Raw genomic sequence first — 13,769 nt, forward strand, 5'->3', positions numbered from 1 at the left:
ACTAGTCTTGAGGGGATGGATGAGGGCAATGTGAGCAATGTAATGTCAGAGCTACCCTCTAGTGGTAGTTGTGCTGGTGGTCTGACAGCCCAGGAAAGGACTCTCTGGCTACACCCCCAGTCCTTTCCAGAAACTGGGTGTCTCTGTGTTTGACCCACGAAATAGGGTGCATACTAATAACCCTTCCTTACAAGTAAAAGCAAGACGACTTTGTGGGTAAATAGTATACTCTAATAGATTTGGTCATACTCCTAATGGGCCTTTCCCTCTTTCATGAATATCGCTGTGTCAGTTAAACTCTCCAGGACTGCAGCTGAATTGTTTTATGACACTCAAATTTTCTAGCCTGGTAACTGAGCGGTTGGGCTTGAGCTTTCCTGCTGACATAGGAGAGGTCCAGGGGCGACAGCATGTTCTGAGACGGCCCCCAGTCGCTGTGATTCTGCTGGCTTGGTGTGTCCCAAAGTGACCCAGAAACCACTGCTGTTCATTGAGGCCGTAGCGAGTAGTCTGCAGGATTGTACCACTTCTATATGGGTTCCTGCTATATGGGTTATATGGTTTATCTGGGTGTCTGCCGTGCTTCTGTACAGGCTCCTTGACCTAAGGAAACTTCAGCGCTTGGGGACCTGGGGGAGACGCTGAGGTCTGGCACTGAGGCCAAAAAGTAGCGTGAGCACAGGTGTCCCTACCTGAGGATCTGCACAGGTGGGACCTGGAGCAATTCTCCAGTCCATTGCTTGGAGAAGGCAAATGAGCGAGTGAGAATGAATAGTTGGTGCTTGTAGGTGTTAAACTCTGGCCCTGACAGCTGGCTTTTTCACACATGGGCAATCTGAAACAGTACAACCCAGGAGCAAAGGAAGGCTTCACATATGGGAGTCATCAGTATTAGAGAACTGCGCCCCTTCAGGATGCCCATATATATGGTAGAAGGTGTCAGGGTGAGGGAGATAGCAGCAAGAGCACTTTACTTCCAAAATGTGGGCCAGTCTCCATTTACAGCTGTGCACTGAGAAGTGATTCAGGATCTGAGAGGTACAGACGGACAAAAGAAGTGCTATGTACTCTCCTTTTCCATTAACTCGGAGCCAAATGTACTCTGTACGTTACAATATTTGGCAATAAAAAATGGGTACCTCCCCAGGATATGAAAGGTCGAGTGGGCAGGTGTGAAAAAGGGTCCAGAAAGATGCCAAAGAAAGGGTTTAACTGGGAGAAGGGTGGAGCCTCATCGCTTGAATAAAAGACCCTTATTAGACGCAAGAAGGATGCAATTTCTCCTCCTTCCCTGAGGTATCTCGGCGCACGTGAGAGCGCAAGCACTGGAGCAGGGTCGTTTCTCTGCCCGGACCAAGCAGCCTCCAGGCCGCCAGTGAAACAGCTCACCTTGGTGTCGCTTGCACCACCAAGCAGTAAACTGGGATAAGAGTAAAAATATGAGTTTACAGCAAGGAATGAATGGCAGTGGCAAGCTGGGAACAAGTTATGGTGGTTTGTGATTTGCCAGGGGTCACTGACATGTGAACTTCTTGGTACTGTTTCTTGGGTGTGCGTGCATGTGTATTGTTTATGACCCTACCACTATTTTAGGTTGGTTTGCTCAGGATTTCTGGATGTCAGACAGTGGGCGCCCTGACAGCTACTGTCTGACTCCCAGAACAGTGAGGCCTGCACATGCATTTGATCCGCGCGAGCCCAGTCGGGCTGATGGATCAGCCTCATGCCTGCCTATTTCTTTCTGGGATTTTTTTGGATGGTGATAGGAAAGCTTCCGCTTTTAGCAGTTCCGGCTTTGGCAGGTGTGCCTAACAGGTACACGATGGGCAGCTGTGTATATCAGCACAGCAAACAGCAGCACTGCAGATCTGACTGTACCACTTACAGCTGCCTGCAGCTGCCTTCTAGAAACTTCTAGAGGCAAGAGGTAGGCATGGTCTGCGCTGAAGGTGTGCCAGGAAGTGTCAAGTTTAGAGTGATATTTTTGTCCCGTGCATATACGTGTCAATGAAGAACTAAGACGAGACAGTCGTGCTTACCTGTGAGACCCCACCAAAGGTGGTACGTTACCCCTCAGGTGGCGGTTTGCAAGGGAATTTGATTTTTCAGAAGGAGCTCAGCTCTCCAAAAGGTCTGTGGAAATGAATATTTTTTTGGCATTTGTTTTTAATACCCTGTGATGTGTGGGTGAAAAAGCCAGGGAGCTAGACTGGTAATTAATTTTCCTGACAGAAACGCCAGACAATGAAATTACCCTGCCACAAAGCAGGGTTGCTAAAGCAAATGCTCTGCCAGCGGCAGGCCTAAAAGCAGGACGGGGTCAGATGTGAGGTGCAAGTAAATGATGAGATGCCACTTGTGCCTTTGGGGGCCTGCAAGCCCTGCTGGCATGAGGATCCCTGTGCCACCACCACGCGCGGGCCGACCCCAGCAGCTCACCAGCCTTGGGCTGAGGTCCAGGGTGATGGGGCACGTGCAGGAGGACCTGGCACTGAGCTGCAGCATGGGTCACCCTTTGCTGCCGGGGTAGTAATTGAGCTTGGGAAAGGGGTAGGGGATGTGGAAAGTGGGGATGGGCTGGCTGCATCTCTCCTGGAGATACCTTTTGGGGCCCTTTTGCAGGGGATGTTCGGTCTCTCCCAGGCTGGTTGTGAGCAGTTTTGAAATCCTCAGTCTCTAGTGCCGAGATCTGTGTGAGCTACAAACTAGGCTCTACGCCTGTGTGCAGGATGGGCGTGCCTCTTGCTGAAAGACGTCCAAGGCAGCGCATGGGAGAGGAAGGTTGGGAGGTTGAAGTTTTCTGTTTTCCCTCCGTGTATCTAATATTGGAAGCTGGAATTACTGTTCTGAAAGCGTTTCAGAGGCACAGTCAAAAACCGTCTGAGAATGATAAATGTGGATGTTCCTGCACACACAGAGGTATCTGGCAGCGAGCTGCTGTTGCAGGGTTTGAAACCAACTTGATCGCCACCAAAATCAGAAGGTTTGGTGAATTTGTGTTAGAACAAGTAATATTATCAGGGCGGAAAAAGCCTCGCTGGGCAACCATGAAGTGATTTAGTGAAAACAGCATAAACCACAGAGTGCTATTCCGGGAGAAGCTGTCACCATCTGAGTCGTCCTTTGGATGTATAATTACAATACTCTGATGTGCATACTTTAATGGAGTATTTTACCCTGTTATATAGCTTTACCAGCTTCAGAATGGAGAAATCCCACAGAAGAACTGGCTAAGACATGAAAATGTTTTCTTTCCCTTTGGAAAAAGAAAATGATACCATTCTTAGAGTGGCTGAGCTAAATCTGAGTGCTTTCAGGAATAAAAGGGTCGGTTGTGGAATGGCCTACATCCACATTTTAGGAGTACAGATATTTAATGTATTAATTGTCTGTAAAAAGTGGTGGACCAGCAGTGAAGTGCTTAAGCGTGCAGACACCACAGATTTGTTTAGGTTAGGCTGTAGAAAACAGTGAGGAATATTTGAGCGACTTAATCTAGGTTGTAGACAACATTATGCTAGATCAATTCAATAGTGAAAGGCAGTAAACATTGAAAGAGGAAAAACGGACTATTTCTGCATAATTCTATGTTCTAAATTAACTACAGCTCCTCTGGAGAAAAAACTGTGCATCTCAAAGGATCTCCCAGATAAAACATCTGCTGAAATGCCTAGTGTCACTCTAAAAGCAAACAAAATATTAAGTTCAGGGAAGACTGGAATGCAAAATCATTCTGCAAATACTATAAAATAAGTCTAGGGAATATCTTCATGTTTAACACTGTTTCTCGTTCTGTTCAACCTGTCTCTAAACAGTCATGTCAAGAATAGGAGTTTTAGAATCAGGCAGTGATAATGGTATGAAACATCCACGGGCTGGAAAACTGAGAAGGCAGAAGCTGTTTCGTTCAGAAAGAGCACAAACAGGAAAGAACATGACGGAGATATAAAAATAACTTGTGCTAAAAGGGAAAGGTGATTCTAGTTCCTCAATTTTCACCTTTTACCCTGTCCATGAGAACATGATGTGAAAGGTGCTAGATTTAAATTTAGTAAGGGGAAATTAGGTTTTAAACAACTGACTGAAATGGTTATTTAAAGCAATGGGATGGATGTCTATGGAACGCCATGCCACAATATATGATTGAAGTCAAGATCTCACCGTGTCCTAAAAAGTCGACATGTATATACGTTAAGAAAAGGAGTTCTGTGTGTTAAAGGTGCATGTGAAGAAGATATCTATGCATATGCATCCATAAATTAGCATATAAAACAACTTCTACTTGAAAGAGGTTAGGAAGGCATTTTATCAATGGACAAGTTGTTTCAGTACTGAACTCGTAGCATCTTCCTCCAAAAGGCTTGGTGTTAGCCTTTAGCAGAGTGAGGCTGGTCCAGGCAGAGTTTCTGCTGCTTGCTAGGGTAATCCCAGTACTCTTTTATGCATGACAAACAGGAAGTACCTGCTAGCTGAAAATCAGGAAGCCTGTGTGGTACACACAATACCCATACTTCTCTTTTAATGACCGATTAATTACATTAATCGGGTCTTTGTCTTAGGGCCATGGAGGATGCCAGCCCTGCCATGAAGGCAGGGCAATTAGAAAGGCACGGGAAAGGCTCTCTGTGGTGTGAGGTAGGCACCATATCACTTAGCTCTGGCTCTGCTCGCGTAGGGATTCTCATTACTCTTCCAGAGTCGTCATGGGAAATGACTGGCACTCTTCTTGTTGGGGCTGGGTGAGCAAAGATTGCAACTAATGTTGAAGCTTGATATGTACTACTGCCAATACCAGCTTTCAGAAAGGTAAAATAAAAGTACTTCTCTCCTCCCTCCCCACAGTGATAGGTCTGGTTTAAAATAATGAATGACGTTCTGTTTAGTTGCCTTACAGGTATCTAAATGGTATGGATGTTGATTTTTGTGCTTTCCTTCACAACAGTGGAGGTGCAAAACTTCTTTTTAATGTGAAATAGAAATGCTTGCATAATTGCTCTACTGCAGAAGGTAGAACTTTATGAAGAGAAGACGCACCGGACAGCCTACGATTCATGATTAAAAAAACTAGAAGTGTGAGATTCTCAAATTCTAGGTCATCCCTTCTTGCAGGGGTCTGGAGGTGTTGCCACTGTAAGTGTAGGGAGAGAAGGGAGGAGCTCCATGCTGTATATGACAGCAGGACAAGTAGGTTTTATGAACAGGGAGGTTTCTAGACAATATCGTATTGGGACTATCCCACCGATAGTCCACCCTTCCACTCCCTCCACTTGAGTTAGTGGGAGGGATTTAAAGTTCAGGCGATGCAAGGCTGAGCTCTCATTAGTGACCACGGACGTTTCGTTCACAATGTGGAAGGCAGGCAGGGAGAGGCAGATGGCTTTGAATGCCAGATTTACATAGTAATGAGATTCAGGTCACCATAGCTGTCTTTTTCCCTTTACATTTTGTCTAGGTGTCGACTAGTGTACAAGGATGACAGAATGGGAAAGAGAGGAGGAAAATTAACCCCTTGTTCCTAAGAAGAGATTGATATTAGAATGAAAAGTTTGTGATGATGGGCAAAGGAACCGTGGGGTGAGAAAGTAGCAGTCACAAATGAAACTAGAAGAGCTAAAGGAAGTTGCTTTTTAATTTAAGTTTCTGGCATGTTTTATGTGGGAATGGCACAAAGCATCCTGTGGTTAAAATCCCTGAATTTCCCTTAATTTTTACATTCTGGGTTGCTGGCTTGAGAACAGGTAGTTTTTGGCTTCTATCATTACAAGTCCACCCAAATTTAGGGAAGTTTGTGAGCTGAAGTTGGGCATGGATTCTTGTTACAGGGCATTTGCTTGTTTCTTTGGAAAAAAATACACATTTTGCTTGGTTAAAGACTTGTCTTCACATGACTATGTAATGATGTGATTAAACATTAATATTTTCCACTGTGATTGGTAATCCTTAGTATGGTCTCACTGGTGTCAGATCTTATCCTGATGGCAGATGAAAAACTGGGAACTATGGGTCCTATTTCCGACTCTGGACAGTGGCACTTGCTTTGCTCAATAGTCAACCCCAGGCGTTTCCAAAATATGCATCAGAGCCCCAGAAATCATGAGGCTGTTTTTGAAATGGTGAAAATTTTAAAGCAATGCACTTTTCTTTCTTTATTTGTCTTCTGTGTGGGTTTTTTTTTTCTTTTTTATAGTTAGACATTTTGGGAAAGTAAGTTGTTCTTTCTATAATACATCACCTGACTGCAGAAGGTAGGCTTTAGAAGAAAATTTTGCAAGATCTGTAATAACAGCAGGAGAGAAGCCTCAGGGTTCCCACTGTAAAATGGGAATTAGAGTACTTAACTGCATGGGGAAATCCAGGCTGATATGGGAAAAGTAAGGAACGTGTGTGCAGAGATGGATTGTAATATTAGGTTTTCAGTGTTTGTACAATACTTCCTGTTCTCCTAGATAGAAGTTGCTTTTGAAATGCAGAGTATTTGAGGCACTAAGGGTAGAATTTATCTCATCCCATCTTGGCCATTGCAGTGTAGGCAGCTTGCCTAACCTAGTCTTTTAGGCCTCTTCAGCATCGGCGAAGAAAGATTTGAACTGTCCCAAGACGGGTGGGGCAAATCTCCCTATGGGAGATTTTTCTCTCTCTCCGTTGACTGCAAAGTCTAGGTACCTGACTTAGATCTGAGACCAGCTTTTACCTAGTTGAAAGGCGAAATGAACCTCACCTTAACGTCCCGTGGAGGTCTGAACTAGGGGACCGTTCTCGCTTATTCCCCACTTTAATGGGGAGGCTGCTGTTGTTAACTCGGGAAAAGCGCTATGCCTGCTACAAAGGAGCAGCTGCCAGAGTAGCAACCCAGAATAGCATTTAGGGATGGGCAGAGGCGATGCCCCCTTCCACCATTCTTCATGGAGACCCCTTTCACACGTCCGCCGAAGCCAGAGCCTTTCTGTTGTCCTCCATTTCCTCAGTAGGGCTAACGCTGCAGCGTACTGAGCAGACGCGCTGCAACAGGCGTCTTCTGAAGCACTCAATAAATACGTAGCAGGAGTGCTGTCACTTTTTGCCTGTTCCAGTTGAAAGGGAAGGGGAAATCTAATCATGGGTCTAGAACAGATTTGAAAGTGAAGACTTCTTGACTGCTTCCTCCTGAGGAAAAGACTTAGATCTAATAGATCTAGTTATGTTATTTTTCTGCTTTATTGTTACATTCATTTGTGTAAAAAGTCAGTAATAATTTTACGTCAGTCCTACAATGATTACTTAATGCCTGGCTGTTTGTCCAGCCCATCAAGCTCTGCGAATAGTAGATGTGAGAACCGGCATGGTTCCCTACCAGGACAAGGAACTGGGTGTGAGCGCCTCACGTAGGAATCCTCGTTGGGTGACCTTAAGCGTGTGACATGTTTTTTTGTGCCTCATTTTTCCATCTGTCAAATGAAGATAGCAGAAGTTCTCTCCTTTGTAAACAGCTGTGCAATGCAGGACCTCCATAGGTCTGCCATTTGACTAAATGATGCTAGAGGACTCTTCTACAAAGATAAATATTGACTGACTAATACTTAGTTAACAGATACCTCACTGGCAGCCAGTGGAGTCCTAGAGTCTACAGGAGCAATAACATTTGTTCACAGCCAGCAGCTTCTTGAGCAGAGCTCTTTGCATGGACCTGTTTATGGCAGCTCAGCAGGTCCGTTCCGGTTGCTAATGCTCTCTAACCTCTTCCTTTGCAGAGCCCCTGAAATCATCCTCGGTTTACCGTTTTGTGAGGCAATCGATATGTGGTCATTAGGATGTGTCATTGCGGAACTGTTCTTGGGCTGGCCTTTATACCCAGGAGCTTCAGAGTATGATCAGGTTGGTACAGATGTTGCCCTGGATATTGATAAGAGCACAGGTTTTTTTTCCTTTCTTGTGTCACAATGAACAGATGTTAACTCTTTATCTTTTGCTAACAGGAGATACTTGCATATGATTTTTACCCTCTTACGTCAACTTTTTCATTATCCACCTGTCATATTCTAGGCAACCAATAAGCTATTTAGTACGATGACTTTTAGGAACTGACCGTCTAAGTGAGCTCTCAATCAAGAGTAAACATTCCTGTTGAGTAGAGAGCTCCCTACATATCTTATCACTGAACAGAGCAGACATCCTTTCTCTACTGTAACAGCAAGTATTAAATAAAGGTTTATTTGTTAGATTGCATGGACTCTACTGCATTTCATAATTCCTTTTATGAGGATGTATATTAAAAGCAACGACAACAAAGCGAATGTTCACAGTGGTGCAGTGTTCTAGTTAATATACGCTGTCGTGGTTTTCTCCCTGTAGACTTTTATGCTCCTTTTGTAGTTCTAAAACAGATAATGCAGCAGCTTCTAGAGTCAAGGCTGCGGAATGGTTTCCAATCTAATAATCTTTTTACAGACCACCTTAGCTATCTGCAAATGTGGCCTGAAAGGGATATTTTTGATATTAGAAATTTTTTTTTAAAAAGGCAAGGTAATAAATAAGATTCTCATATATGAAAACATTTCTTTGACTCTTCTTTTTAAAGCTCTGACTGAAAAATACTATTTAAAAGGTGAAATTTGGCAGGGAAATAACCTGCAGTAAGGAGCAGTGCCATTAGCAATTCCAAAGGAAATCAGATGTAGCTGAAAAACTTGCAAGCCTTTGAAAATCACATACCAAACATGAAGAGTAGACTTCCTCCTCCTCCCCCCAAAAACTCATAAAGCACACAGCTGAAAAAGAAATCACCGTATGTACTACCCAGCTTAACTACACAGCGCCAAGTTTCCTCTGGTAAAGTACCGTGAGGGCTCCTGGGGAGCTGGAAAGTGGGCAGGGGTTGAGCGTGGCCCTTCACTGCAGCCTGTGTCACTTTGCAACCCTGATGCTGGGCGGCAGGAAGGCTCCTGAAGTTTCTAAGGTGCACAGGCTCCAGTGGACCTAAGCAGCTGCAGAGCCAAGCAAGGCACTCTGAATGAGCCAGGATTGTGTTTTGAAGTCTTTGAAACCACAGCTGCTTTTTATGCCTTTATTTTTTTACCGCTCTCTGTCTTTTCTTTCAAAAATGCTTTGCATTCTTCTGTAGAACTTTGTTCAGTCGATGAATATTAAGTTTTACAGAGTGAAGCATTCAGAAGTCAGGAAATGCCATATGCAGAAAGTTAAGGTTTCATGTGCCACTCCAGGCATGTGTTATGTCAGTCTTTAATTATGTAATCACATACCTTTTCTGCTTTGAATAAATAAATTTAAGTCTGATATCTTAGAAACACATGTGTAGCATCTTTGTGCTGTGTGAATGCCAGCAAGGTCAAATCCACGGAAGTAACTCCAATGACAAGTGAAGTCGTGTCGGCAATGGAAATGAAGTACTTTACGCACCATGAGGGTTTTGGTTTGTTTGAATGTATATTTCATCTAAGTTCAAAGATACTCACTTCATAGTTTTCTGTTTTGAACTTCAAACTGCCCCTAGGAGAGGCTGTGCTCTCAGCTGGGAAAGCGAAACAACAGAAGCCAAGCACAAATATCAAATTATTGAAATTACCTCCTGGAGAAGAGTGTGTGACATAAAAAGGTGCAAGGCAGTGAAAAATACATCTAGGGACTTTTCTCTCTTTAGCCATAGACTTTGTGGGAGAATATGGTAAGGGTAAGTTTCCATAGATGTAAATGATAACTGGAGGAATGCTGTAAGGGAATTCTCTTTCCTGTCATTCCTTTTAGTGGGGTTATTTTGGTGAAGTCTGACAGTTCACTACGTTTTCTTTCTTTCTTTCTTTATTCTGTTGTCTTAAATGTCTCCTGCCCTTCTCCAAGGAAGACCTCCAGAGATCTTCACAGGATGAACAGTGACCTCTCATCCTTCTCTTACAGATCCGCTATATTTCACAGACACAGGGCTTACCAGCAGAGTATTTATTGAGTGCAGGGACAAAGACTACAAGGTTTTTCAACAGGGACACAGACTCACCATATCCTTTGTGGAGGCTGAAGGTAGGAAGACCTTCCCTTGTTTATTTTACCTTGCAATTGTTGGTTGGAAGTGGAGAGACATTCAGTTCACCTCCGAACCTGGGTTGCTGCTTTTTGCAATGCAGCACAGACGTTGGAGTGGGTATATCCCAAGGTAAAACTGCCGTAACAGAAGTCTGCAACCCTTAGCTTACCTCATTGGTACCCCCGTTGTGGGAAATTTAAGTCCAACGTTATCCTGGAAGTCTCCCCTAAGTAGTCAGTGAAGTGATATGTAATTTAAATGAAACCTGTCCTGGGCAGAATTTGCTGTAATATCTACCACGTTGTGGAGGAAGAGGGGAAGGCGTTTACTCCTAATAGTCAAAACAGCTAGTAATGCAAATGGGCCTTGAGTTACTTGTAGCAGCATGTCGGGCTGCAATCAGCAGCAAGTCCTCAAGAAGAGAGGCCAGTGGGCTTCTGGCTGCAAGGATGAGATGCTGAGCCTCAAACTGGAGTGGTGTAGGAGCCTCTTGGGACTCTCATGATAGTTGGGAGAATCTTATGAAGTGAAAAAGAACAGAGAAAGCACTTGGGGACACACTGTGACATAAAAGCTGTCATATAAACATGGTGGAGATAACACTTAGGCTGCCTATTCAAGCAAGAGACAGGTGGTGCCCTGGTGAGGGCAGGGTGGGACACGGGCTGGAGCTGGCATGTAACCCGTAGCTGGCTGCGGGGCAGTGCTACTCAATGCCTTTCTCTTGTTTTGAGCAGACGCCAGATGATCATGAGGCAGAGACGGGGATTAAGTCGAAGGAAGCAAGGAAGTATATTTTCAACTGTTTGGATGATATGGCACAGGTAAGAGCGCTGGTGAGTAACTAGCAAGATATGCTTCGTATGCTTTGGGGCAACACCAGCAAAGGGGGACTACGTGGTTTCCCAGTGTATCCTATTCTTGTGCTTAACTTGTCTGTACTTTAGTATCTCCATTAGTAAAACGGTAAGACTGAAATTATTTGCCCTGTTTGTAAAAGAGCGTGCTGTCTGTGAAATGTGGGTTTTTGGGGGCGCGGTAGCACTACTTTGTTGTGTGGATTCCTCCTGGCTGTGAAAGCCAATTCCAACATAACCACTCCTGCAACTGCGTGTCTGGCGTTTGTGTTAGGGAAGTCCAGATATTGTAGCATTCGTTAGCAGGCATGCAGAGATGGAGGACTGAGATCAGGAGGGATTTTAATAAATGGATGAAATAACATGAGGTTTTTCTCCTGGCACCTGATACATGAATAGAGATGTTTTCTATAAACTTACTGACAATTTTTATTTATGTTTATACATATTTTTTTGCTTACAGGACACATAGTTAGGTATCTGATTGCACCATCTTTTATATGATAAATATACTGAGTGCCAGAGCTTGCCTGCTACCACATGGAAGCTGTCCATCCTCAGTGGAGGGTGACTAAGTGTTTCATTAGCCATTGACCCAAGCAAGCTGAACACTTTACAGTCTGTCTAGAGATCTGACACGCACAAGCCAGATGACGGTGTGACTAGTGGCCTCAGAGTCTTTTCTGCGACTTCAGCAACTACTGCTTTCGATAAAGAAGCTCGCAGGACACGTGTGCTAGCCAGGAGTAAACATGGTTTGCTGGAAACCTGACCATCTGCTTTTCCCTTTTAGCTGTCATCCTTGTCCTTTCTCCTTTAGGTGAATATGACAACAGATTTGGAAGGAAGTGATATGTTGGTGGAAAAGGCAGACCGGCGGGAGTTTATAGATCTGTTAAAGAAGATGTTGACGATAGATGCAGATAAGAGAATAACACCCATTGAAACTCTGAACCATCCTTTTGTCACCATGACGCACTTGCTGGATTTTCCTCACAGCACACAGTATGTGGCTTTGCTTTCCCTTGGATTTTGGATTAGAGGGTGAAGGGGAAAGTGGACTGTGGTTGAGACCTAGTAGACATATCTGAGGGGCATTGTTAAAGTTTAAGCCTGAAATTTTAATCTTTTAATCTTTTTCTGGTTTAAAAAAAAAAAAAAGATGATTGTCAACTCTCAGGTAGCAAGAATTGTGTTGTAGGTGCTTGGCATTTAAAACACTGCAGAATATGCTACATTCATTATGTAAATATTCAATAATTACATATGTTTGCATTAACATGCAGAAGAGATTATGCAATTAGTGCTGAATGTATCAGTATATTTCAAAGTAATATAGCCCTGATTGTCAGTGCAGTAATCAACCTTATCTGCGAGGGGAGCGGACCCTTCATCCCAGAGCCTTCCCATTTTGCAAGGGTCAATTTGGGGCTGTTTGCCTTTTAAGGGAAGAGGCAATGGGGAAACGAGTTCAGTTTTCAGCTTTGCTGCAGCTTTGACCTCATCAGCAGAACAGTTACTAGCACGGCACTGTACCTCATTGGGTGCTGTATGTATGGATAGTTAAAGGCTATGAGGAGCCCAAGTGCAAACGTAATGGGAGTTGCTTACCTGCCTTAGAGGATGTTTGTGTGGATGCTGCAGAGCGGCAGGTTACTGTGCGTCAGCTCTCCTGCCCGTATGTGTGCTCTTACCTGTGGTATGTCAAGTTCAGTTAAGGTAGTTCCCCCTCTGTGAAAGAGTTATAGCTGCCTTTTCCTTGCATTTATCACAAGAAAAGAGCAGGTGCTTACTAGAAGGTAGTGAGCGCTTGATCTGTTTAAACCCAGACTTACCCTGCAGAGACATCTTTGAGCGCTGTTGTCTATAAATAGATACCAAGCGACAAAAGTAATGCAGACGAGAAGGGAGATAGATTGTTGTGCTAAATGGAGAAAAAGTAACTTTCATGTAAAACCATTCATAAATAAAAAATGACAACATTTTCTGACAGTATTAGCATTATATACAAAAGGCTTTTAATTTGTGGTGGTCCTTCTTAATGTGCAGCGACTGATTGTGTAGGATTTGAGAGATTTGTGGCCTAATCCATTGCCATCAGTCTAATGAAACAGACTGTAAGCAGCTCTTCATTTCTGGAGCTCTCACTTGTGGCTGCTCAGGCAAAGCCCCAGAAAGGCTGAAAATGTCATTGAGGCCAGCGTCAGTGAGAATTTTACCTGAGTAAAGAGCTCAGCACCAGGTCCCTGAATACGAAATGTTGTGCCAGCTGGGTGCGTAACCCCAAGTAGCCCCTCTACGTTGGAAGTGGCGAGCAATAAACTGTAGCCAGTATGGCAGATTGATAGAAATTTTGTCCGTGAGTGCCTGTGATTTTGAGTATAGAAACTTCAAAGCCTCACGAGATGCTGGGAGTTGTAATCTCTCTTGAAAGTAAATCAGGCAGCAGAGGAAGTGAAAATACATAGAGGATGGAGCTTCTGGAAGGAGTTTCTGTTGTGGTGTGCTTCAGAGAGGCTGTAAGTTCAAGCAGCCCGTGAGGGATTGTTCTGCTTCGTTCCAAACAAGCAGCAAAGCGACTTTAACTCCGTTTCACATATTTGACTGCGTGGATCTTGAACTGTTGCATACTCCTCAGTCTTTCCATCCTGTTTTGCTCTGTGCCTTTTTCTTTTTTAAGGCAATGAGAACACAGAATTACATTAACAGAGAGTATATGTTGTTATATAAAATCTTTTGGTAATGCATGTGATTTGCCACGTACAGAATATATGCTCTTTCCAGTGCTTTCCCCTTTTGGAGGGGGAGTTATAGTCATACCTGACTGGAAAAAGGCAATCCAATAGTATATTCATTTGATATAAGTGTTTGACTTTTCTAAATGCTCTATAAGTTGTGCG

General features: G+C 43.8%; 1 protein-coding gene across 3 annotated transcripts in view; it reads left to right on the forward strand.

Annotated features, from left to right (window-relative positions):
• The window catches only part of HIPK2 (homeodomain interacting protein kinase 2), a 137,590-nt gene that overhangs the window by 94,027 nt on the left and 29,794 nt on the right, over positions 1-13,769 (forward strand). For all 3 annotated transcript variants that reach the window (XM_068945012.1, XM_068944997.1, XM_068945003.1), the window contains exons 3-6: positions 7,728-7,851; positions 9,889-10,008; positions 10,750-10,836; positions 11,690-11,874. In XM_068945012.1, coding sequence (XP_068801113.1) covers positions 7,728-7,851; positions 9,889-10,008; positions 10,750-10,836; positions 11,690-11,874 — 516 coding nt within the window. The remainder of the gene's footprint in view (positions 1-7,727; positions 7,852-9,888; positions 10,009-10,749; positions 10,837-11,689; positions 11,875-13,769) is intronic.

The sequence above is a fragment of the Struthio camelus genome, chromosome 1 (genome assembly GCF_040807025.1).
Source record: "Struthio camelus isolate bStrCam1 chromosome 1, bStrCam1.hap1, whole genome shotgun sequence".
Taxonomy (NCBI): domain Eukaryota; kingdom Metazoa; phylum Chordata; class Aves; order Struthioniformes; family Struthionidae; genus Struthio; species Struthio camelus.